Genomic DNA, 23,910 nt, shown 5'->3' on the forward strand with positions numbered 1-23,910 from the left:
ACAGTGTAGGCACGTTGACCCAGGCAGCATTTTCCCCTTGTCCTCAGATGCTGTGCTTACGCTGACTGTCAGCGATGCCCTGCTCTTCATGCCCGTGAGGCTGCTTGTCCCGGTGGTAACAAGGGCTGAGCACAACTCATCCCCTACGCTCTGGGCTGAGGTCGCCAGTCCTGGGGAGGGACTACGCTTCTGCGCTCTCGTTGATGCCGTGCCCGCCTGGAGGCATTGCTGGGTTTGCTGCAGCAGTGCCCCACGTCTGTCCCTGGCCTCCGTGGCAGAGAGCAGGTCACACAAGGGGGAACCTGCGCACGCTCGGTTCTCTGCTGCTGCCACACTAAAAAGCCTGATCACCGAAAGAGTTTTGTGTGCGTGGCCTCCCCTAACGAGGACAACAGTCAGCTCTTGCTGCCCCCACACCCTGCCCCAAGCCAAAAGGTGGATGCTCTGGCCTGGACTGTGAGCTGGATTGACATATGGGTAGCAGCAGTTGCAGGCAGCTGGAGCCTCCTCGTTCAGCGCAGGCACCGTTTCCTGGGCTAAATGCTCCCTTGGGACCGTGCGTTCTGCGAGACAGGGTCAGCACGGAGCATGTTTGCACACCCCGCTGCCCAGCCCCACCCACGCAACGCTGGGCTGCTCCAGCCGTCCCTGCTGGGGAAGGGGGAAGGCAGCCCCAGTGCAGACACAGAGGCATCGCCGTAGCGGAGCTGCAAAACACGCAGGACAAGGTAGAAAGCAGGCTCTAGAAAAACACTGCTACTGCACAAAATACACTCATGCAGAACTAGTACCGCACCTTGCCTGTGCGCAGCCGAGGTCCTAACAGCTCCAGCACAAATAAGCCCCCAAGCCCTCATGCTTTCTGCCCTTCTGTTTAGATAATTCGGGGACAGTATGGTGTCCAGAGGATGGAGCTTCTGCCTGGGGACCGAGAGAACCTGGCTATCCAGACCCGAGGGGGCCCCGAGAAACACGAAGTGACTGGCTGGGTACTGGTAAGTATTTCGTGCGTGCCCAGAGCTGCATAAACAGTACAGTGCCGTTCGCAAACAACTCCTGAACAAAAAACAGTACAGAAAACACATGGCAGGGGATGGTGCATCTAGGAGCAGAAAACATCTGCGTGAATCAGACGCAAAGGGTGAAGGCAGCTGCTGGCTCCAGTCTCGCCCTTTGCAGTTTTCACCACTGCCTAAGGGCAGCGGAAAGCGTCCGTAGCGGTCTTTTCGCCCTGTGATCAGAGAAAACTAGACTTCAAAAGAAGATCTCCTTTCTGCACGCCAGTTGTTTGCTGCTGTAGGAAGCAATCAGTGCAGAGGCAGGGCATCGCTAAGAAAGACCCGTGGCTGAGGAACCCTTCTAGATCTGGCGGAGCTAAGCTGCCCTAGTGAAGCACATCGCGCGAGAAGGGCGCAGGGGAGATGCAGCTGCTCGCCCGCTCAGCAGGCCTCCTGTGCCAGAGGAGTACCTGCAGCTCAGCAAATCGTTGCCCCACACCGGAGGGAAGCGGTAGGGAGGCCAAAGGGGGCTGCCGCGCATCGCAGTAAGGGAACTGCATCAGTTTGCAAGCAGATGAGCTTGGGCGGTATGAGAACACCCCTGGTGAGGGCTCCCAGCTGCAGAGGAGCTGGCAGCAGGGGAGCACAGCTCATTCCCGGACTGCTTGCCAAAGCGGAGGTGGAAGCAGACAGGGAAGGGTTTGAGCCTGTGACCTTGCTGAGCTAACATGCTGCATGCAGCACATTCCGTGAAAGCTTTTTTCTCCCTGCCTCCCTCCCCATGCCAAGCGTGCAATGCTCCAGCACATCTCCAAACTAAGCAAACGCTAGAGAGCATCAAGGCATGCTCCATCTGGCCTAGCAGAGCAGTCCAAACCCAGGCCTGGCTGAACTGCAGCGGGAGCGGGGGCTTGTCCTTGGGGTCTGCTGCCTCCCAAACCTGACAGGGGAAAGCCACCACCATCTGAACCAGACCATTAACTGCAGACAGAAGAAATCAGGCCTGAACTGTGCTGCACTCAGTATGGTCCCTACAGGTTAACTGCTGCTTCTTCCACTAGCTGCTTCTCTCTCCTCTGTTTGTTGCTGCGTTATCCATCTTGAGCTATTCAGAAGTTATAAAAGGTATCTTAAAACAGAAGCACTCCTAACTCCACACAGGATACTTATTGAGGGGCGGGTTTCTTCCCTTAGATAAGTCCTCTGAGCAAAGAGGATGCTGGAGAATATGAGTGTCACGCATCGAATGCCAAAGGAGAAGCAACAGCTTCTGCAAAAATCCACGTTGTGGAAACTCTACATGAAATAGCCCTGACCAAAGGTAGGTACTGCGGATAAACAGTCAGCAGCTCTTTCCCCTAAAAGTTTGCTCAGCCCTCTCATACAGAAGGATCGCCTCTATTTACTGCTTTCTGCAAAAAGTTTACACTGGAAATAACAGTTTAACATGCAGCTTTTCCTGTTTGGCAAAACATTCCCAGCAAGTCTGAGCTGCTAGAGTTCTTAAGGGATTAAGATCAAATAGTCCCCAAGTGCTGTTAAATACTGGAGATTAAGATACAAAATTAAAAATAGATTTGGGGCTTTTAACAAAAGAACCTTCAGTGGTTTTCTAGCCCTAGATTTGTATCCTCGAGATACCTTTCAGTGTTCTCAGAACACTTCCAAACGTGCCATCTACTTTCCTGGGAGCAGTACTGGCATAACCATCCACAAGACACAGGGGTACTTCACACACCTAAATTCCTGCCAAGTCCCTGCACCTCCTTGTTCTTCCCCCCTCTGAAAACAAGCCAGCCCCTGCACCCTGGAGTGTCGGACCACAACAGGCCTGTGGGCAAGACCTGTAGCCTCTCCTCTCCAGCCTGGCCGAGTATTCAAAGCCGGCTGCCGTTTGCCAGGCTGCGTGCAGAGCTGATGGCAAGCCAACCATCCGCGTTCCAGCTGCGGAGAGGATCGCGTAGTACCAGCGTTGTTTGCGCTTAGGAGTGAATCCCGAAGGCTGGGACAGTAACGATAACAGTGCTGAAGGCAGAGGCACCGGGGGCCAAGCATCCAGCTGGAGAGTACTGGGATGCCCAAGCCCTCTTTAGAGCAGAATCCCAGTTTGAATCCCGCTAGCTTTGTTGCTGCTTGCTAACCTTTATCAGGATGGTAGTCTTGAGTTCCTGGATCCTTCTATCCCTGAATAGCCGCAAGATTTCCTTTAGGAGAACAGTTAACAGTGCCTGGCAGTAAAATAAGAGCATAAAATGAATCCCAATATCACTTACGCATAGGATTTTTTAGCTATTCTCTATCCCTTTTCAGACATCTTACTTAGAGAGGTGACTGAAATTGAGTTTTACTGAATTGTGCCATGAGCCGCACACTTACACTTGGCCCCAGCTCAGAAAAGATTTGCTCCCTCTCATAGGGACACTACTGCCAGGTTGTAGTAGCGTTGTTCCTTCATGGTTGGTTTCCGGTACGCACCCCACGTGCTACTGCCGCTTCTTTTCAGCTGTAGGAAAGCTCTCAAAGAAGCAGGCCATAGCTAAGCAATAAGCTGGCAGTCCGCGCTTAGGTAAAGGATACTGATAACGGAAGCTAAACTCTCAGACTCACTCCTCCATGGCTACACGTTTAGGAAGTCTGTGGCCCATGTTCGAGTGACCTCAGCATGGAAAAAGGCTGTCAGTTCCCACCCCATACCGCTGGACTCGTGCGAGCGGGGAGGGAGGGAGGGAGGGAGGGAGGACAGGACCAAGTTGTCAAGTCTCGTCCTCAGCTAAGACATCAAAACCTCACTGCCTGTGCTAATGCCCGAGCTGTGATATTACCCCTTGGAACAATACACAGCATAACGTGTTTTTGTTTTTCCACAGATGATGGTGCAGAGCTGTGATGCGAGGACTTTCACTTACACAAGTTTTAAGTTAGTATTTTGGAAAGCTGCAACCTCTGGCTTTTTCTAGCCCACTGATCAGTTCCCTCTTACCTTCATTATTCCTTGAATACCTATTTGCTTGCACACTTTTTTGCACATATACAAATAAACAGATTCACAAGTTTGATTACAAATTTTAATTCTATTTACAGGAAATAAACATACAATACTTTTGAGCAGTAGATAGCAGATGCGTAAAATTGTATTTTGAATACAACCTACACAAAATGAAACAAAACCGGAGCACTTCAGTCTCACCATTAAAAAAAATCCTTTTAAAGGCTAAACACTCATCATTCGAGGCGCAATACTCATAGACATCAGTTCTTGGAAAAGGAGCTTGCAGGCATAGGGCATTCGAACCAAAGAGATCTGGAAACACATTTCAGGAGACTTGTGGTTAGCACTTCTAAAGCATGAACTTCTGCCACCCTCTCCATAATAACTTGTCAAGTTTTGGCTCAAAGCTAGATCTGAAGTTACGTACGGAAGCATTTAATGAGAACTACTCAAAGGCAATAACAAAGCAAGAGGGAGGCTGAGACAGTCTGTAGAGGCTACACAACAGTTACTCAGAATTCATTTTTAGTGATAAAACCTGCAGCCAAGAAATCTGATCTTAAACAAGAGCCATTTAACAAGGGAAAACGTGCATAGGAAAGTTTGTTTGGCACGCACGAAATGCAGTTAAGACTTCCGGCACACATCTCTTCTTTAGCCCAAGCCACTGTTAGAACTGCAGCAGTTAGTCCCCAGAACAAGAACAGGATTGTTCAAGATAACTATTTTTATCTGTGCTGCCACTCCCTTGAGATAGCTCTGTAGCCAAGCACACGCTAGAGAGCTTTGTGAACATAACATCTTCATGGGGACAGTCACAAGGGTGACAGCTCTGGATTCTTGTGATTCTGAGTTTTACTATTCAATATTCTAGCAATAAGCTCTCAAGTCTTTACTTTTCAAGTCTCTGAAAACCCTGCATGGCAAAATACTTGAACGACATTTCCTGCCAAGTGAGAAGCCAACACTGCAAACTCGGAAGGAAACATCTGAGTTAGGTAGGACACTATAAACACTTAAACATTTGTACTTACGAAGCTAACCTAGCAATTGTTCTGGTGTTTCTTTAACCATCTACTTCCCCATTGTCCTGTTCACCCGCGTGACATTTCCCCTTACCCACGAAGGGAAACACTGGCTGATGAAACTCGCACCTACCTGAGTTTTGTTACGGCATCCCCGGCATTCATAGGTGTGAGTCCTTGTGTTTGCAATTGCCATGATTCCACAGAGGTTACAGACATGGACTTGGTATGGGTCTGAAGCTTCAAACAACCTCTCTCTCAAGAACTGGGCTGCTCCATGAGCGATCTGGCAATCTCGTTCCATTTCTCCAAAGCGAAGGCCACCATCACTGAGGAGGAAGGAAAAAAAGACCTTTTGAGTTCAGTGGCAAAACACATCAGTGCTTGTTGCTGGGACAAGTAACTTGGCAGAATCACAATGGCAGCATTACAAGGCAGGAATAAGCTAAGCATTAATTTTCCTCTAACTCTTCAGAATAAAACTGTTAGGGAGAATGCTAACACAATCATTTATAGCTGCTGCGCTCATATGGCCAAGCAGTTCCAAAACAAATGTCAGACAGCTAACAGCCACAGCCCAACCCCACAGCAAAATGATGCAAGTGCTTAAATCAGGCTGTACTCATCTTAAACCAAACACACCAAAACGGGTAGCTAATCAGGGTAAGCCAATTAAGTTCTAGATGCACAGCTGAGGCAGCTAATTTTTAGGGCCAAGACTCCAAAGAAAAAGAAAACCCTGCATAGAAACCAACAGACATCCTTACCGAGATCTACCTTCCATGGGCTGTCTGTTAAGGATCTGGATTGGCCCTCTTGCACGAGAATGGATTTTGTCATCTACCATGTGCTTCAATCGCTGATAATAAGTAGGACCGATGAAAATCTGTGATGTGATTTTTCGGCCAGTGAATCCATTGTAGAGGACCTGAAGTAGTCAATGCAGTCACTGAATCATAAGCCCTACTGTCCATAAAACGTATATTAAAAAAAAAAAAATACAATGAATTGATATTTTGGTTATACCTCATTTCCTCTTAGATGATAGCCATAATCTGATAAGAGGTTGGAAATCTTCTGCACGTTGACAGCATCATTAAAAGGTGTAGCATCACCAATTTCTCCCTTGTTTGCCGATACCTACAGAGAAAAGATTTGCAAAAGCCTGTCAAGATTTCTGAAAGGCTGATCAAACAGTTTTAACTCTTAATACCAGAACTTAAGACTTCATGCCCAAGACAGTAGCCTATCTTGCTTTGTTTATCAGCTACACAATTTATAGCTGAGATTTTCAAAAATGCACAATATCAACAATCTTGCTACTCCTTTTCTTAAGTGACAGGGAATATTTGGAGTAAATGAAAACAACCGATTACAGAGTACACTTGCTGGACAAAACTCACAGGGCTGGAGGTCCTCCTCAAGAAACCTGCTTTTGCTATCAAGTAAATGGAGAACAATTGTGACTTTTTAGTGGATTAACAAATACCAGGTATTTAGTATCTTAAAAAAAGAAAACTGTTTTAATTCATGTTTCTCAGACATGCAGCAGAAGTCATTCTTTTTACCTTCCCCTGAAGACATTCGATCAAGTGACCAATGGTCATGCGGGAAGGGATGGCATGGGGATTGATGATTATATCAGGTGTGATGCCTTCACAGGTGAAGGGCATATCCTAGAGCAGGAAAAGAGATGGTCAGTACCTCCCAGAACACCAGCTTTAAGAAAAGCAGTTCCATGGATTCACATTAAATATTTTAAAGCATTTCAGGGGCACTCCAGTAAGATAAGGAGAAGTTGTGTCCCCTTCTAAACATTCTAGCTAAAATTTAAATCAATATATCACATTCTAGTAGTTTTCCAGACAAGTCACTTAAGGTCAGAAATAAAATGTTCAAAAGAAGGAGGGTAGAAAAACAAAACAAAAAACCCCCTACCTCTTGCCTGTACTGGATTCCACAGGTTCCCTTCTGACCATGTCTGCTGGCAAATTTATCTCCAATTTGTGGGATTCTCACAGAGCGTACCTGTAAGCCATAGGTAAACATTCAATGGATAACTCAAGTCCTGAAGAAAAAGGATTAAGTAGAAAATGCACACATGTCAGTGCTCACCCGAATTTTGCAGAACTTGTATCCTTCCTGGTTAAGGGTTACCATGACCTGATCTACAATACCAGTCTCACTAGTTCGCAGAAAAGTGCTGCAGTCTCTCTTTGTGAAACGTCTGTTGGTGCTTTCCAGTTCATCTTCATTTTCTGGCAGAGTTACTGTTTTGCCAATAATGACATCATCCCCGGACACACGTACCCCAGGTGCTATCAAACCATCATCATCAAGTTTGTCATAGATAGCATGTCTCATGCCTGGGGAAGGAAAGAAAACAAAAAAAAAAAATTAGATTCCCAAAATTTTCAACACACTGACTTTGACGTTTTGTAGAAACTCAACAGGGGCGCTTGCAAACTTCAGCCCAGCGCTAAAATGTCCAAAGATCATCCTAAATGAACATCTCAGCCAGTGCACTCTGCTAATACAGACATTTCTGCTACTGTGTTTCAAAAATAAAAAATAAAAAAAGTAGCTCAACATTAACAACCTCGCCCAGAAAAAAAATTAACTAACAACCGCAGTCTTTATATACTACTGTATCTTACCTTGGCAAGTTTCACGGGTAGGCTTTTCAAAAACTTCCTCTTGGTCATACCCTTTTTTGGACTCTTGCTCTTTGTATGAGCGATAGAACACAGATCTGAAACAAAGTAATAAAGCTTTCTGCTATGAGACCAGCTTCATTCTTCCTCAACCTATACATCTCAATTTCATTATAACCATATTTTGCCACATACTGCGGCTACTGCTATTAACGACAAACAAAGCTAATAACATTCACATGCCACACAAACTTTACTCTGAAGTCCTGTTAATCTGACTGTCACTAAGGAAAAAACAGTTTCAGGTGGCGTTTGAATGGTCACTTTTCAGACACTGCCAAAATACCTATAGATAACATACTAGTAATCGATGAGTTGCAGAGACCTTCAGATCTGCATGATCCCTCAGTAGTAGTTCTTATTCCTAGGGACTACTCACATCTTTGTCTCATCATTCTAAGATTACTTTTTCCTTCTACCTGCCATTTTGCAAGCATTTTTAGGCTTCTACTGCTACCTCTAAGCTCCGCTCTCAGTACAAGTGAGCTGCAGTGGAAAACACATTTATATGCTCCTGTGAACACGGGAGGTTCTATAAAAGTTTGTCACGTGGGCCGTAAAATCCAATAGTCTCATTTTACATTGGGAGGCAGTAGATGCAAGCAGTAGAAGGCACCAAGCATCCACCTTTCAGGTTCACCTCAGGCAAAAGTGAATAAAACTAGAAACTCATTGACCAAGATATTATACAGTTACATCACTGTCATCTAAAGAGCAGCAAAATTGCATCAGTTGCCAGTTGTCCCAACAGCAGTTACAATATTAAGGAGAGGAACATGCCAATCCTCACAGGAAGCAACTGTCAAGCTACTAAAGATACGACTATATTGCAAAGCTGCAATAGAGGCATCAAGGAGTTCATACACCTGGCAACTCAGGCAGCAAAGAATCCAAATATTTTTCCATTAAATCACCATACAAAGAACATTTAATAGAGTAAACAAGACAACATTCACCATTTTCACTGTGCTGTTGTTCCCTTCCCCCCCCCTTTTTTTTTTTAAACACTTCTCAATCTGAACAAATTTGGAGAACAGTGTCTTCAGGTGTAGGATGAGCTTTTCTCAAGCCTCTGGACAACTTATGATACTGTTTTTTTTCCAAACTCTTCGAAATATCACACCTGAAAAAGCCTCTATCCACAGCAGAACGGTTCATGATGACAGAGTCTTCCTGGTTATAGCCTGTGTACGATGCAATGGCTACAATCGAGTTGATACCTGTAATACGCAGAGCAAATACTTTGAAGAGATGCATGCATACCAGACGAGCGTCACTTATAACTCAAAATAAGTTGTATTTTCTACATTGAAGCTGATCTACCCTTTCTTAGATAAAATCTCCATAAACCACACGTGAAAACCATGTACTTACTAATCAGTAAGTGCAATTGTGGGTAAAGAGATTAGAGGTTTTATCAGGACAAGAATGACCCCTTGTGGAGAACCTAGCAAATACCAGTGCAAAAAATGCACTTTTCACTTAGACATTAGCAGACTATATGGAAAAATAGTCTGAGCTGCAACACTAATACCCTAGTAATGGTTTTTGCAGTCTAGGCGCCAAGCTGCAAGTTAACATTTTAACTTACCATTCATTTAAGAATTAAATAAATTTGCTAAGTATTTAGGCAACACATACCCACGACATTTTTAGTTTAAACGCAACAGTAATATTTTTTAATAAACATTTACTGACAACATACCTGCTGGTAACTCTCGAAATCGCAAGTACTCCATAGAACGAGTTGTTACAAGGGGCTTCTGAGGATAATACAGCACATGGGCCAGCGTATCCATACGAACATGGAAGTTCGTAATGTAAACTCCCATAGCCTGTTTACCCATAGCAGATTGGTATGTGTTCCTAGGAGACTAGGCAGACAAAGAAAGAACGATGTGTGTGCTGGAAGGGACCTCTGGAGATCATCTAGTCCAACCCCCTGCTCAAGCAGGGCCCCCTAAAGCATGTTTCCCAGGACAGCTTTTGAGTGTCCCCAAGGATGGCAACTCCACGGCCTCTCTGGGCAACCTGCTCCAGGGCTCTGTCACCCTCACAGGAAAGAAGTTTTTCCTCATGTTCGGACAAAACTTCCTGCGGTTCAGTTTGTGCCTGCTGCCCCTCATGCTATTGCTGGGAACCACCGAAAATAGTCCAGCCTATCGAGGTCCCCCTGAACGGCAGCGCAGCCCTCTGGTGTACCAGCCACTCCTCCTAGTTTTGCATCCTCGGCAAACTTGCAGAGAGACAGAGCGCGCACTCTGTCCCTTCATCCAGGTCTCGTACACACACACACACACGTACGTACACACCAAGCTCTTTACACATATAGCCGTGGGTTTTCTATCAACCTTAAAAACAGGATGTCAGAAGTGATGCTACTAACCTGGTTGTGATCAGGGAAAGGGATGATAGATGCACATACTCCCAGGATCATAGATGGGTGAATCTCACAGTGTGTGTACGTTGAACAATACGCGACACCTTTCTCTTGCAAGTCATCCGGAGTCATCGCCAGCATCACAGTCTCTTCTTCCAGGGTATCAATATACTCCACTACACCACTGGCCACAAGATCCTGCCAGCTAAACAACCAATGTTTGAAATACTCAACTAACACATAAAATGGGTCTCCTCAGCAGTATCAAGAACAAGAACTTCTCCACCTTACCACCGCCACCACCGGCGCAGCATGATAAAATATATATATATAAAAGCAGCTCTGTGCTGCACAAAGCTTTAAAAATTTCTCACTTCAAATCTGAAGGAACTTGCAGCTTCCAGTATGGAAAACTAGGCATTCAGTTGAATTTCAGAAACACATCTCACCTGTAATTGTTATACTCTCGCTCCTTCAGTTGGTCAATATGCCTTTTCTTCAACAGCAACTTCTGTTTTTCCACAATTAAAAGGGGTCGGCAAATTCTGCCTGCATCCGTATAGATGCGGATTTCTCGCTCCCGGATATCCCTAATCATTGAGACCTGCAGGAGTAAGCAGTGAGTACCCAGTGAGCAGAGTCACAGCCTCGAGTCACAACTACGGCACACAAAATAAGGTAACAAAGTTCCCTAAACCAAAGACCTTATAGTTGCTGTCAGCAGCACAGAAAATTTATCACGCTCCTATAAACAGAAGTATTTCAAGAGACTGTTTTAGTAAGAGCATTTCACAGCTGGACCTCTTAAGAAAGCAACATGACACATGTTCAAAAAGAGACTTGCAGGTAATTCTATTTGGAGCTTGCAAAGTAGTCTCAGTCCGTTATCCTTCCTCATTTAAAGGGGTATCTAAAGTCTAGCTGAAAAGTTATACCTCCGACACAATGATGTCCATCTGACGACGCAGCTTTCTTAGCGTATTCATAAGTTGTTCCGGATCTTTGTGTATTCCTACCCAGCAGCCATTAACAAAAATCTTGGTAGCACTAGAAAGAGAGAGAGAGGAAAAAAAAAAACCTTGAAACACTATGCAGGATAAAAAAATCAAGCCTGTTTAGACAATTTTATTTGCACATACTCAGCTATTGCTGCTGGAGATATTTCTTCCAGATTTTCCATACTCCACTCTTCCAAGAATTCCAAAATTGGGGATGGCTGAGACCCCACAGAAATGTAAGCCATCAGGGCTAAGTTCTTCACAAGCCCTACTGCATGACCCTAATAGAAACACAAAATATTTTTGTATTTCCAAACCAACAGATCCCTCAAGACGACAAGCACTTAAACTTTGAGTCCTCAAGAAACTGGACACAAAACATGTATTTACTCTACTAATTTCTACCATTCAACTACAGAGTTAGCTATAAAGCTAAATACTAACGTCAGTATTTCAAATAAAGTGCAAGTGATCACTGGAAGCGCTAAGGCTGTGAAGTGACAACCAGACAAAAGCAGTTAGGAATGAGTAAGTACTACTGTAAATATTACTTTCATTACCTCTGGAGTCTCAGCAGGGCAAACCATGCCCCACAGCGTATTGTGCAGCTGTCTGGGCTTTGCTAGTTTACCGTCTCTACCAATTGGAGAATTCAGGCGCCTCAGATGGGACAGCGTAGATGCAAAAGTCAGACGGTTTAACACCTGCACGTAGTAATGAATTCAGTTAGCGAAAGCTTCCTAGCTGTGTTGTCCTAACAGGCACTGTAACACATTAGAGGAAAGGATCAACACCCTTGAGAAATTAATGTTTTTGAAAAGAACTAAAATACCTCCGATTTTTGTTACCTACACTTTTCAGTCCACCTCCATTGATCTTAGGCTAATTCTACCCTTAAAAGCTTTTGCCATTACAGCACTGCTTAGGAACGTAAGGGGTTTTTTTAGAGAATTCTTATACCATGGCAAGCCCCAGCACCCATGCAGTTACCCAAGTAGAGAGGTGTTTTTGGTAATATATCTTACTCTGATCAGATAATAAAAATAAATGATACTTGCAAAAATACTCTCTAAGCTCTATTTTCACCAGGAGGGTTTGCCAGTACAGTGATACTGAGAGATCTTTTAAACTGCAGGCTTAGTCATTAGGAGCAAATCAACATTTGTATTATCTTTTCAGAGCCTGCTCAAAGTTTCTCAGAAATTTAAGAAAATTTAATTTTACAGCCTAAATCGTGAGAACGTACGTAAAAACCAAACAACCCCCTTACATACACACAGAAAACAAGCCATCTGGAGACAGCTACCATGTCCCCTCTTTCCTCACTTTGCTTTCCCCAAGTTACAATCTCGCAAGGGCCCCAGAAAACAAAATGAACTGGCATTCAAGGACTCTCACTTCTTTCTTGTTTCCAACTTTATGAGGAACAGGCTCAACTAAGCACCGCTCTGGGCTAATGAAGTCAGTGCTTCTCCTCATTAGCTGTGGAACACATACCTGTAGTATTACAAGGTGCTACTCAAGTTTTTTTAGCCCGCTGTGAAATACTGGAAATAATTAAAGGAAAGAAATCCATCCTCCCTAAATATTGCCTGAGACTTGACCAGACACACAAGAATGCGCTCTAACACAAAAAGGAGCGATTACAGAATAACACCAACCGTCCTGTAGAGAACACAATAGTTAAAAACAAAACAAGAAAACCCACAAAAAACCACCTCTTTCAGCTATTTGGATCCTCACCTGTTTCAGGTATAGAAATTTCCTTCAGAGGAAAGTTCTATTTAAGACACAACAGTGGCCCCTGGCTGCAGTGTTAAACTCTTCCACGATATAACTTTATTCTCAGGTAAACCTGACAAACGGCATCATGCCTTATTCAGCCATCTTACCTGAGATACTCCTGCTCTGGCCTGATGAGCTTTCTTCTGATCGCCCCAGTTTCCAGTCGCCAATGAATACTTCAATCCATCTGAAATAATTCTTGTTTTAATTGCCAGTTCCAAGTTGAAATCTTTCCCTCTGTCAATAAACTTTTGTGCATATATTCTCACTTCCTTCAGCAAATTTTTAAACATTCTGCAAAAGAAGATGCCCAGAAATATGATTAAACAGTACTGTAGCAATTCAGCCTATCTAGCACTACTTGGAAAAAACATCACTGGCCTCCCAAACAGGAGCAAGTAATTCATAACTAGAGAGAAAAAAAACTCATCTGTTTGTAAATGTGCGTAAGGGCTGGGCTGAGTTACATTAAAAGTGCTAAAAATACGGCAAGATATCAACCTCTTATGCTTCAAAACATAAGCTGCTATTAATCACCTACTATTAAAGGAAATCCACCCCCACTCCACAAACAAAGCCATAATCAGACACAGGCTGTGTTGCCCAAGACCGGCTATGAGACACGACAGAACAGTCTGATTTAACTAGAAGCGCAGAATTTGCCACGCAGCTCCCATTATGTATCTCCAAAGAATATTTATCTGTTTTATTTACCCTCTGAACAGGAAAGCTAACAGTGGCCCAGCAAGATCCAGTCTTTTGTTGCCATAATGATCTCTGTCATCAAGCTCTCTTCTTCCCAGTGCTGCCAGCAACAATCTATGAACCATATACCTAATCAAATAAGACAAGTTTATATTTTAAACCATGGGCTGACATTCATGACAAAGATTACATACTTTATAAGATACATCAGTAAACTGTTCCACAAACGTTGTCAATTCCAGATCGAATTAAATTATTGCTGTTCTAACACAGACCTCTTCAACACACAGATCCTCGAAGCTGAGTGACCCACTGCAAGTTCAGGTAACTGCAAGTGAAGTTAATACTTGTATCACAACGGCAATGCACCTTGGCCTTCTGCTACGTGTCTGTCCCACACAGTAAGACGGGCTAGATTTAAACTGGGGGGACTGTGGACGAGATGCGTATCAAAAGTAACGTGGAATCAGGTGTAGAATGATAGGTCTCTTGATGCTGTGATTCATCTGCCTACCAATAAGCAGTGGTCACGGGGACAGGCTAATAGTTTTTAAGAGTGGATTACATTACACACAGATTGTCAACAGTTATCAGCCATGACAAAAACATGTTGTCCATGCAATGTGATGTCAAGAAAAGTTCCTTGTCACGACCATCACACCTAAACTAAGATTCAGGGTATGTGGAGGGGTTGTTTTCAAATTTTTTATTATTTTATCATTATTTGCCTTTTCTCAGCTGGGAAAATGTGCAAGTGCCCTAGGATTTATCACTGAGTATCCAGGGACTGTAGTTAAAAGAAAACTCGTACTCATTGTTTGTTTTTACCAATCATATACTTCATAAGCAGCTAAACTATGGAACAATCTGTATGCAGTGTCCACTTGCAGACGTGTGACAGTGCACCTAAGAAAAAAATTGACATACCCTAGAAAATAGGCCTTTTTGGTTTCACAGAAGTCGCTGACACCAACATGTGGGAGCATTTCTTTCTGCAAGACTTCTTTAGCATACTTGATTCTTTTCTCTTTGGTGACACCTGGCTTTGCACCTCTTGATCCAATGAAGTTCAGAGCGACATTTTGTTCCTGGATGACAAATGCTTCATCCAAAGAAGGTTTGACCTAATGCACAAAATACAGCAAAACCCTGAAGCATCCCCTGCCCTTTGGGTTTGAAGAAAACTACACAGCAATTTGTCGACGATTCTTTTTGAGGACTGCTAATTACAGATCCAATTCTAACAACAGTTTCAGTCTTTAATATAGTAGCTCTTTTAAAACGTTAAGCAGAAAACATTGATGGATCGCAGCAGGAAGAACACAAAACAATAGTTCAGACTTCAGAAGATGGCTCTGATTCAAGTACCTTCTTGGCCTGCTGCTGCCTCAAATATAAATGGGGATTTTAAAAGTAAAATCAATGGCAGCAGGATAAGACTCTACCTCTCCAAATACTGATTAGCCTTTTAAAATTTCCACTGCACTTTGTTCACTTAAAGCACCTATCGGAATGGGTTTGGGCAGAGAGCTTTTGTCATTTCTAATACACAACCCACAGAAATATGAAAAAATAAATTACAATTGGGAAAGGAACAAAATACTTTAAATACTGTGAAATTTGCCACACCTAGACATCACCTAATGTTAAGCTAGGAAATAAGTTATTTCTATTTATTACCATTTCCATCATTTCTGGATCTTCAAAATCATAAATGATGTGCTCTAAAATATCCCTGTCGGACACAAAGCCTAGCGCACGAAAGACAATTATGATGGGCACTTCCTGTTTGATATACGGCAAAGTTGCCACAATGCGCTGGCCAATAGCACTCTTCTTTGCACCCTAAAAGATAGGGAAAAAAATACATTAGTCTTGAACGATTTTGCCTTTAAACAAAAATCTCTTTCTGGACTTCAATGATACATTACAAATGCACTGATTCAAGCACTACGGGAAAACATTACTTCTCAACAGGCTAACTAGGGGGCTGTTCCGAAACCCTGCTCCAGCAGTCTCCCCTCCCCTCCCCCCAACGTTTCCACCTTTAAGCCTACAAAAACTTGAAGGTTTTTTCCTGGCACAAAAAAATTAAATAATACCTTTCATTCAGCAGTACGCATCACTGTCTCCCCCCCGCCCCGTGTATTTATAGAGAGCAATCCTCTTCACCTTCAGATTGCCTTTTGACAGCCTAAATAAATCAAACTTTTCTAATCCACTGTGTGAGACTCCCTATTCCCATGATTCCTCCAGCCGTTGTTCTCTTTCTTCCCCAGCAAGTAACTTGCATTATTTGTGTGGCGGGATACAGAGAGACAACCATTCTCACGCCTGCGGGCCTGGGGTGCTCTAAGTGTGGCAAGGCTTCTGGTAAAGTTACTCTTTGCACGCATTTGGGAATATTCAACCACCAGTAGCGGTAGATGGGTTCGGAGCCCCTCTGCATATGATGTTATGAATAGCACCTATTCCCCCTCACAAGACTACTCTGGTACGGGGAAACCACTGCACAGCGCCTGCACTTTGCCAGGTGCCACAGTTTTAAGATGCTAAACACGAGTTAATACGTGGCCTGCAAAACACACCTAAATGCTAACCTGGCTCTCAGCAAAGACAGTGTCCCTACTCCTATTCTTGTCCTCTGTCAAAAAACAAGCAGTTGGTTTGGATTTTCTAAAAACTCATTTACAGTAATTCTAAACAGATTCTTTAGCCACGTCTCCCAGCCTGCCACAAAGAGAGTCTTCGTCTCAGGCCCCAAACCAAATTCTTTGCCCCAAAGACAAGCATGATCTATGATGAACGAAATACATTTTCATACAATTTTACCTTCTTCGCAACTTTACATCAAAATAAATTTCTTCTCAAAATCCCCAAAGGAAATGACATGAAGCGACGGGACAGTAACAGAACTCCTAAAACAATCTTTAACATAAGGCCAAACATAGCATTAGCTGTTTCCACCGGGGCGGGGGAGGAGGGGGGAGAGTGTTTTACCGCTCAGGCATACCTGCCCGCCTCTGGCCAGCATGCTAACCCATATAGTACTGGTTGGTCGAGAGGAATTCTCCAGACAAGATCTACACTCTCCTGTGTAGGCATATTTTGAATCTTTCTTTGCAAACACATACACTGTGTTTGTAGCCATTTTCTCCTGAGCGATCAGAACCTGTGTTAGAAACAAGAATGCTAGTAAATAACTGACAGAAAGGTATGCTGAAAGCAACACGCACCGTGTGTTTCTTCCATTCCTTCAGGTGCCTTACTTTTAAGAGCACTGCCAGCGACACAGTATGAAGTCAAGCTGCCAAACTCACCTGGATTACTCTCTACACCTTAGAAGTACAGTATTAAGCAGAACATACACCCAGTTAAGGTGGAATACCAGAAACAAAAGACACGGAGAACACTGTATTCTCTATGATGCACTTACCACAGCCGCCAGCTGTGCTGAGACACTTGTGCTAGCTTTAGCCGCAACACTGATAAAGAAAGCATTTCCCTACCTCTCCGTTTCCAAGGCCAATGCACTACACGTACAAAGACGGAAATGCCAGCCCCAACGGTCAAAGCCAGATTCTTTTTGGTAAGAATGATACAGAACAAAAATACAATTCTACTTCTTTTGCTGGGCTTGCCCAGGTGTCAGTCACAAAAACCTGACAGTTTCATTGATGGGGCACAGCAATATAGAGGATATGCTTTGCTAAAGCTGGGTCTGCAGCTTTGAAGGGAAGAAAGGAAGAGTATAAACCTACTCTTACCACAAAATGAGCCTACACAGCTGTGAACAACCTGGAAAAGATTGCGAGTGAGGAATTCTCCTCCTCCAACAGATGATCAGGTTTAAACTGAATGTTGCCCTGCAGTGTTGAAAATGGAAAGGAGAATATCTAAGTACTTGGCATTCAATACAAAACAGTTTACCAAACTGTAGAAAGAAATGTGTGTCACAGAAGGAGGAGAAAAGATGGCTCAAGGAAGTCCTAAACAGAGGACTAAAAGCTCATCTTTCTACAAGAGTATGAGAACCTGAGGTAAACGTAGCACACTGGGATAAAAGTGCTTGTGTTCCTGGCAAAAGACATGTCAATACGTAATGTAAAACTTTCAGCGTCTGTAACGCAGACTGTGCAAGATATCATCCCTTACCTTTTCTGATCCATTAATGATAAAGTAGCCGCCAGGGTCAAGAGGGCATTCATTCAGTTCGCAAAGATCACGGTCAGTTAAGCCATTCAACAAGCAGTATGTTGAACGTAACATAATAGGGATTTTTCCTATAAAAGTTTTCTGATGCTGTGTCTGTAACTGGTCTTCCCCCTCTTTAATGACTGTTTTAGTTATATCCACGTACAGAGGGGCTGAATACCTACAGAATAAAAACAGCATCGTATTATCTCTCAGTTATTGCTCCAGACAGCGCAGAAGGATGATGAAAGCAGTTATTCAAGCACTCACTGGCAATATTAAGCATTATTACCAAATCATCATCTGCATTCAACAACTAGACATTGTGATTTAAATGGAGCAGTAATTATTAAGTTTTCAGTGTATGACTAAATTGAAGAAGACTGTTGGTTTATAATGCAGAGAGCTGTTCCTTCCTTGCGTTACCCTCTACAGAGGTCTTTCTTACGTGAGGTTTCTCAGCCTGGCTTCGTTGGGCATCATGGGGGACGGTGCGCCATCTCTTTCCCAATGCGTTGGTTTGGAGAGATAGATTTGTTCAAACTTCAGCAGATACCGGGGCTGGAAAACAAGACGACATTTAACTGTAACAGAAGAAATATCGGTTTTGGTTGTGTAAGAGCAGCCCTGGAGGTTAAGATCCAGCGCTGCTGCGTGTCTTCAGCTCAGGGTAAGGAAACGATCCCTCTTCAAATGGCTACATTGAAAAAGCACTTAAAAGCTGTCAATAATTTATAACCAGATCATTAATAAAAACATACAGGGAAAACTGACAGGTCAAAACCTTTGGCAAAAGAAGAGAAATAAAGTGTCCCAATAGGTCTTCTCCTGTGAAACAGCTAACAAATCCAAAATCTGCCAAGTCAATGAGTATATTAAAAAAATAGAATATGCCTTTTTTAGAAATCTGTTCTGTATGTAGGTTTAATTAACACTAGCAGTTTTACGAAGCAAAAAGTTGCAAGTTCTTCAATACTCACAATGAGATGGTTTACATATCTAGATAGGGTATTGGTTTTCATAAAGCATTGCTCCCTTGCATAGAACATATCAAATTTAGTAGTTTTATTTTAGCTCCACCAAAATCCTTTCAGGTTGTTACAGCACCTTCAGCAACAGAATTCTCAGCGTCTTCACTTTGCTCCAACCTCCAACTCATCTCATTCAGAATCCTACTGTGATGAGACAACATTCACCTTACCTAAACCAAAGACCTGGCTTTCAAAACAAAGGTCTATAAGTTTTAAAACAATACTCCAATCAAAGTGCTTTTGTGGATTTGGCATGGGACCTAGGACTTAAAAGAAAGCAGCAGTTACACAACAGTAACTTTGCTCAAGTGTTTTGCATGCGTGGTCTCAGTCCTGATGCACAAACACATGGAAACTGTGCACAGGCTTGGCCTGCGTGTGTGCCCAGTGACCTAGAGATGAGACACTCCATTCACAAAGCATTTCTTCACTGATCGAAATCCAGGCGCATGGAAATATAAGCAAATCATCAGACCTGCAAGTATGCAACATGAAGGACCCACTGACTTAAAACTTTGTCTTCAGTTCCTAACTCACACCGTGTCCTTTTACAGAACAGAAGCTTACCCAAATAAAGAACTACAGTGCTGCCACCCCAATTAAGTATCTGCTTAGAAGCCAGCTATTACTGCAACAGAACCTGAATTCCATGTAGGCACCTTACCGTATCTGAGCTATAAGGACTCTGCCGTAGCTTGCCACTAGAGCAGCACTTGCTCTAGCAGAGCGAGCCCTAATACAGAGCAAAAAAAGTCAGCTTATGGTAATGCCGCAGGTGGTTGTAGACTTTCTAAAGTCTTTTTTCAAAGTCCTCGCACTCAACCCTCTCTCTGGACCCACTATTACAGGCAAAGGAGGAAATCACCCATTCCATCCATTTTGTCCTACACAGGGCTACAGAAAACACCCTTTTAACATCTGAGGTAGATAGTTTTGTTTCTTCTACAGATTAAACAGATTATTGCATTAATGTATCAAATCAACACAACCTTCAGACAAAATGGAAGTCTCATTGCTGCTATCCGCAAGAAATACTAATAACTAGCCTTCTGTATTCAGGATCTTCTCTTTTTCTTACTACTAACCAAAACTGTTACTGGATAAGGGTGACCATTTTCAGCATCTGAAAACATAGCAAGCTGGGTAAAATCAGTTCCGAGGATGATCCTATAAGATCAATAAATAAAATAAGACTTGAATTATCTGAAAAGACCTGAAAACTACCTGATTTAAAAAAAATGCAAGACAGAAAAGCTTCCTACAATGGTAGGTAGCAGAGCTGCTCCCCACCTCATTGGCAAACATTCTGTAGGTCAAAACATTCTCTCATTTCTTACTCAAATGGACACCTTTTTCCCTGGATTTCCAGCAGCACCAGTCTGAAGCACCAAGTTTCCCAATTTATCTTGGGAGCAATGAAATACATTTACTGTAATTCTTATTGCTCAGCATGGTTGTTAAGCCTTCCTGTGTGCTATAAATCCAGCCCAAATAGCCTTCAAAATTCAAGACTGTGAAATGGAGGGAAGAAGAAGAATCAAAAAGTCTCCTTAAATGAGTCAAGTATCCTCATATGTGGCAAAAGGTTACCTCTAAGTGAGCCTAAAGGAAAAAACGGGTTTCCTTTTTCTTGCCTCTTGACCTAACCCTAAAAAACTTTAATATGATGGTAAAAATAAGAAACCTAAGCTCTCTGATTCGAGAACGTTCAACACCATATTTTGGTAGAGAAGAACATAGGCATGTACCGTACCTGGGATCTGAACCTTAACTGCATACAGCAAAGGTCTTTTACAAATTGCACACCTAGAGAACTTGGTATGAATAACAGAGGGAACATCAAGGGGAATTATTGTAAGAAAAACGTTTATGAACTGTGTGTCCAGCCAAGAAAGGACAGAAGTCGTACTTATTCTCTGTATAAAATTGTTTGCCCACAAAAAAATGCAAGTGGACAGTCAAGCTGTGAAAGAAACTGGGCTGTTAAAGTTCTTTTAAATCTCTGCTGGGGAAGCAGCAAGGTAGTGACTGGTGGTAGCGGACTGGATCATCATTCTTTGCACCTGCAGAATGGGGATCAAAACACCATATGGCACAAACAGATGAAAGCACCGTGGCCCACAGAGAAGGTACACACAATTCGTGAAGAGCTGTCACACAGAACAGACCTTAGACAATTTGTTCTCCTTTGGAACACGGTACCAATGGGAGATGACAAGCAAAGCACCTTTTGAAAACCAGGGCCTAACTTCAGTTAAGAAAGCTAGCACAGAACATTTTAGCCATAAACCTTTCCTGCCATGATAAAGCTACTGAAAATGCAAAATCCCATCAAAATAAGGTTTGCTTTCAGCTGTCTGGCTTGTTCCGCTACATCCCTGTCAGTGATGCTTACTCCCAACCCCGAGTGGTATCATACAGTAACCGACAGGATGATCTACAGCAGCAAATCGGTCATTCCTTGACTCCAAGAACAATTTAACTAGCAGGAGTCACTAACCGCACAGAAGAGGAAAGTCTGAATCCATGGATAACAATGCTCTTGCGTGTTTTTCTTGGCAGTAAGCTTGACTATTTGAAAACTTGGGCATATACATCACAGAATACAGACATCTCACACTTCTGTCCCATTCACTGCAAGAGCAGTGTCAGATCTCTTGCCTTATTTCTGACTCTTGAGAGGGGAATCAATAAAACCCACCTAAATAACAGAAAATCATTTTGCACTGCAAAACCAAATTAACTCTGCAGGGTGTCCACTTACTGGCTCTTCCACTTCTCCTGTGGCATGCTGGGCTTCAGCTTGTAAATCAATTGGTGGAGCGTCTTCAACAATTCTCTGCACAGACATCTGAATAAACTCATCAAAAGAATCCAGCTGTTGCCTGACCAGACCTTTCTCATCAAAGTAGGAGCTAAAAAAAAAAAAAAAAGTACATTACTCAACAAGAGCTCTTAATTTAACTCACACTCGACAAGTTCAATATCTATTTATTACAAAACCTTTAGAAATCATTAAATACAATATGAAAACACAAACACTGAATTTTCCTGAGGCATAAGTTTCAAAAATAGCTGCTCAGTAATGTTAAAAAATAAATTCTCTCTCAGTGTTTGAAGGCGCAGACACAACAAGGTGACAGACTTGCTGCCCACTCTTGGCTAAGCCATGGCTGTATGCACAGTCCATCTCAAATTAGGAGTGAAACATGATGACTTAAACCTCAGTAAAGGTGGCTTCAGCTAATATTTTCTACAATGCCCGTGACAATTACTTTGCTTCAGATCATCTTCCAAGCTGCAGTAAACTGAGTGCATGCAATTGTAGGCCCCTAATTCAAGATAACAGTTCTCAGAACTTTTCTTAGCTCGGATCCCCTCTGTTCTGGCCACACAGAGATTCCCAGCTTCACCCCTTCCTGCAGCCTCTGGATTCTGCCTAACCTTTGTGCCACCTCCCAAGACACCCTAATTGTGGCAATCCAAACCTGAATGCCAAACCGCATCCTAGCTTCCATCAGGATGATCTAAACATGTTTGCTGCATAAGCTTCTGCCTGCAAGCTCCTCTCCTCCAGCGATCCCGCATTCCTGAAGGCAGCCAGGGAACCCTTACTACCCCAGCTTCTGCCCCACCACCTACAAGATCTCTGGAGAAAACTCGTAACAACTACCCCCCATCAGTAACTTCAGGCTTCCCCAAGAAGGGAAACATAGCCTTGCCTATTGCGCTGCTGCCACAGTGCACCCTGTCAGCACAGCCTGCCACTGCATAAAGGGAAGGGGGGAAGGAGGGAAGGGGCAACCTAAATCCTCATATGGAATGAGCTCCAGCTCCAGCTGAAGGATTTGGCCCAGTTCCCTCCCACCTGACTCAAAGCAAATGCAACACTCCTCACTGTGCTGCCAGACAAGAAAAAGGACCTCCTTCTGTCTCCAAAGTTTCTCATCCCTACTCTCTATCCAGACAAACTACAGGACCAGCTCTGCAGGTACACGCTTCTGTTTGGGAACTGCTGCTCTAAGACACCCAGAGAAACACTTTTTGCCTAGTTCCACACAGCCTTCCACTCTCTCAGAGGCACAAGAAGCTGCAGGGCCTGGGCCTTCATGTAGTACTAACAGAATACTAACACGGCAAACTGTTAAGTACTGACCTCCTAATGCCAGCACCCCCTGCAAGAATAATGGGCAGGCTGATGTGTGTGATTTGGGATCAAAACCATTTCATATTTCAGTCAAAACAGTCTAGCTGAACTGGGAGTCAGTAGGGCTTCTTACTCTCTAACAGTTTATACACAAGGCCAGCAGTCAAAACCCTGCTGTTTGTGCTTAAAGCCCTTCTGTCCAAAAAGTGACAAACGATACCATTTAGCACAAAGAATTCTGGAGTTTCCATCACACGTTGCTACCAAACTAGATTTTACCTTTAAGACCCGAAGCGTTAAGAAAAGTGAATTTTAGAAAGTCACCTAATAACAATCCAGCACGCTTCTTGCCACAGGTCGGGAGTGATTTCATCATCATCCTCATCATATTGCATATCTGCGCAGGAAGCATAACATTCAGGTCAGGCTTCGATCACCTCAATCAATCAATCACGGCCTCTATTTGCCTCCTAACGCGGGGCCGGCGCAGGGCTGCGGCAGAGAGGCACCGCGGCCGCAGGAGGCTGCGGGAGCCCCTCACGGCGGCGCCGGTAGCTCCCCCCCCCCCCCACACACACACAACGGGCCGCGCGCGAGCCCAACGGCTCTCCCGCCCCCCCCCACAACGGGCCGCGCGCGAGCCCAACGGCTCTTCCGCCCCCCCCCCACAACAGGCCGCGCGCGAGCCCAACGGCTATTCCGCCCCCCCCCCCCCCCCAACAACGGCCCGCGCGCGAGCCCAACGGCTCTCCTGGCCCCTCCGCCGGGAACGGCCGCACGGCCTCACCTTCGTCCGCGTCGTACATGGCGGCGGCGGGGAGGGGAGCCGCGGGCGGCGGCCGACGCAGGAGCGAGAAGCGCGGCGAGAGCGCGGGCCGCCACCGCCGGGCCGCCGGAAGACGGAGAGGGAGAGGGGGCGGAGCCTGCGCGCGCCGCGCACAGCG

General features: G+C 44.1%; 2 protein-coding genes across 2 annotated transcripts in view; one reads left to right on the forward strand and one right to left on the reverse strand.

Moving 5' to 3' along the window:
• IGFBP7 (insulin like growth factor binding protein 7) overlaps positions 1–4,061 on the forward strand; it is a 17,887-nt gene extending 13,826 nt beyond the window's left edge. Inside the window, exons 3-5 of the mRNA XM_067297275.1 lie at positions 879–995; positions 2,193–2,319; positions 3,866–4,061. Coding sequence (XP_067153376.1) covers positions 879–995; positions 2,193–2,319; positions 3,866–3,885 — 264 coding nt within the window. The 3' untranslated portion in view covers positions 3,886–4,061. The remainder of the gene's footprint in view (positions 1–878; positions 996–2,192; positions 2,320–3,865) is intronic.
• On the reverse strand, positions 4,050–23,854 carry POLR2B (RNA polymerase II subunit B). Its single transcript, XM_067297272.1, has 25 exons — positions 23,754–23,854; positions 23,291–23,363; positions 21,584–21,734; positions 18,237–18,349; positions 17,750–17,969; positions 16,608–16,766; positions 15,275–15,439; positions 14,522–14,718; positions 13,604–13,723; positions 12,997–13,183; positions 11,665–11,808; positions 11,246–11,385; positions 11,042–11,153; positions 10,556–10,710; positions 10,113–10,311; positions 9,432–9,600; positions 8,850–8,946; positions 7,670–7,764; positions 7,128–7,378; positions 6,951–7,040; positions 6,581–6,688; positions 6,039–6,152; positions 5,780–5,940; positions 5,146–5,341; positions 4,050–4,299 (listed from the first exon to the last, which is right to left on the reverse strand). Exons 1-25 carry the CDS (start codon positions 23,770–23,772, stop codon positions 4,210–4,212), a joined length of 3,525 nt encoding a protein of 1,174 aa, XP_067153373.1. The 5' UTR covers positions 23,773–23,854; the 3' UTR covers positions 4,050–4,209.
• Between the last annotated feature and the right edge of the window lie 56 nt (positions 23,855–23,910).

Source organism: Apteryx mantelli, chromosome 5 (assembly GCF_036417845.1).
Source record: "Apteryx mantelli isolate bAptMan1 chromosome 5, bAptMan1.hap1, whole genome shotgun sequence".
NCBI classification, from domain to species: domain Eukaryota; kingdom Metazoa; phylum Chordata; class Aves; order Apterygiformes; family Apterygidae; genus Apteryx; species Apteryx mantelli.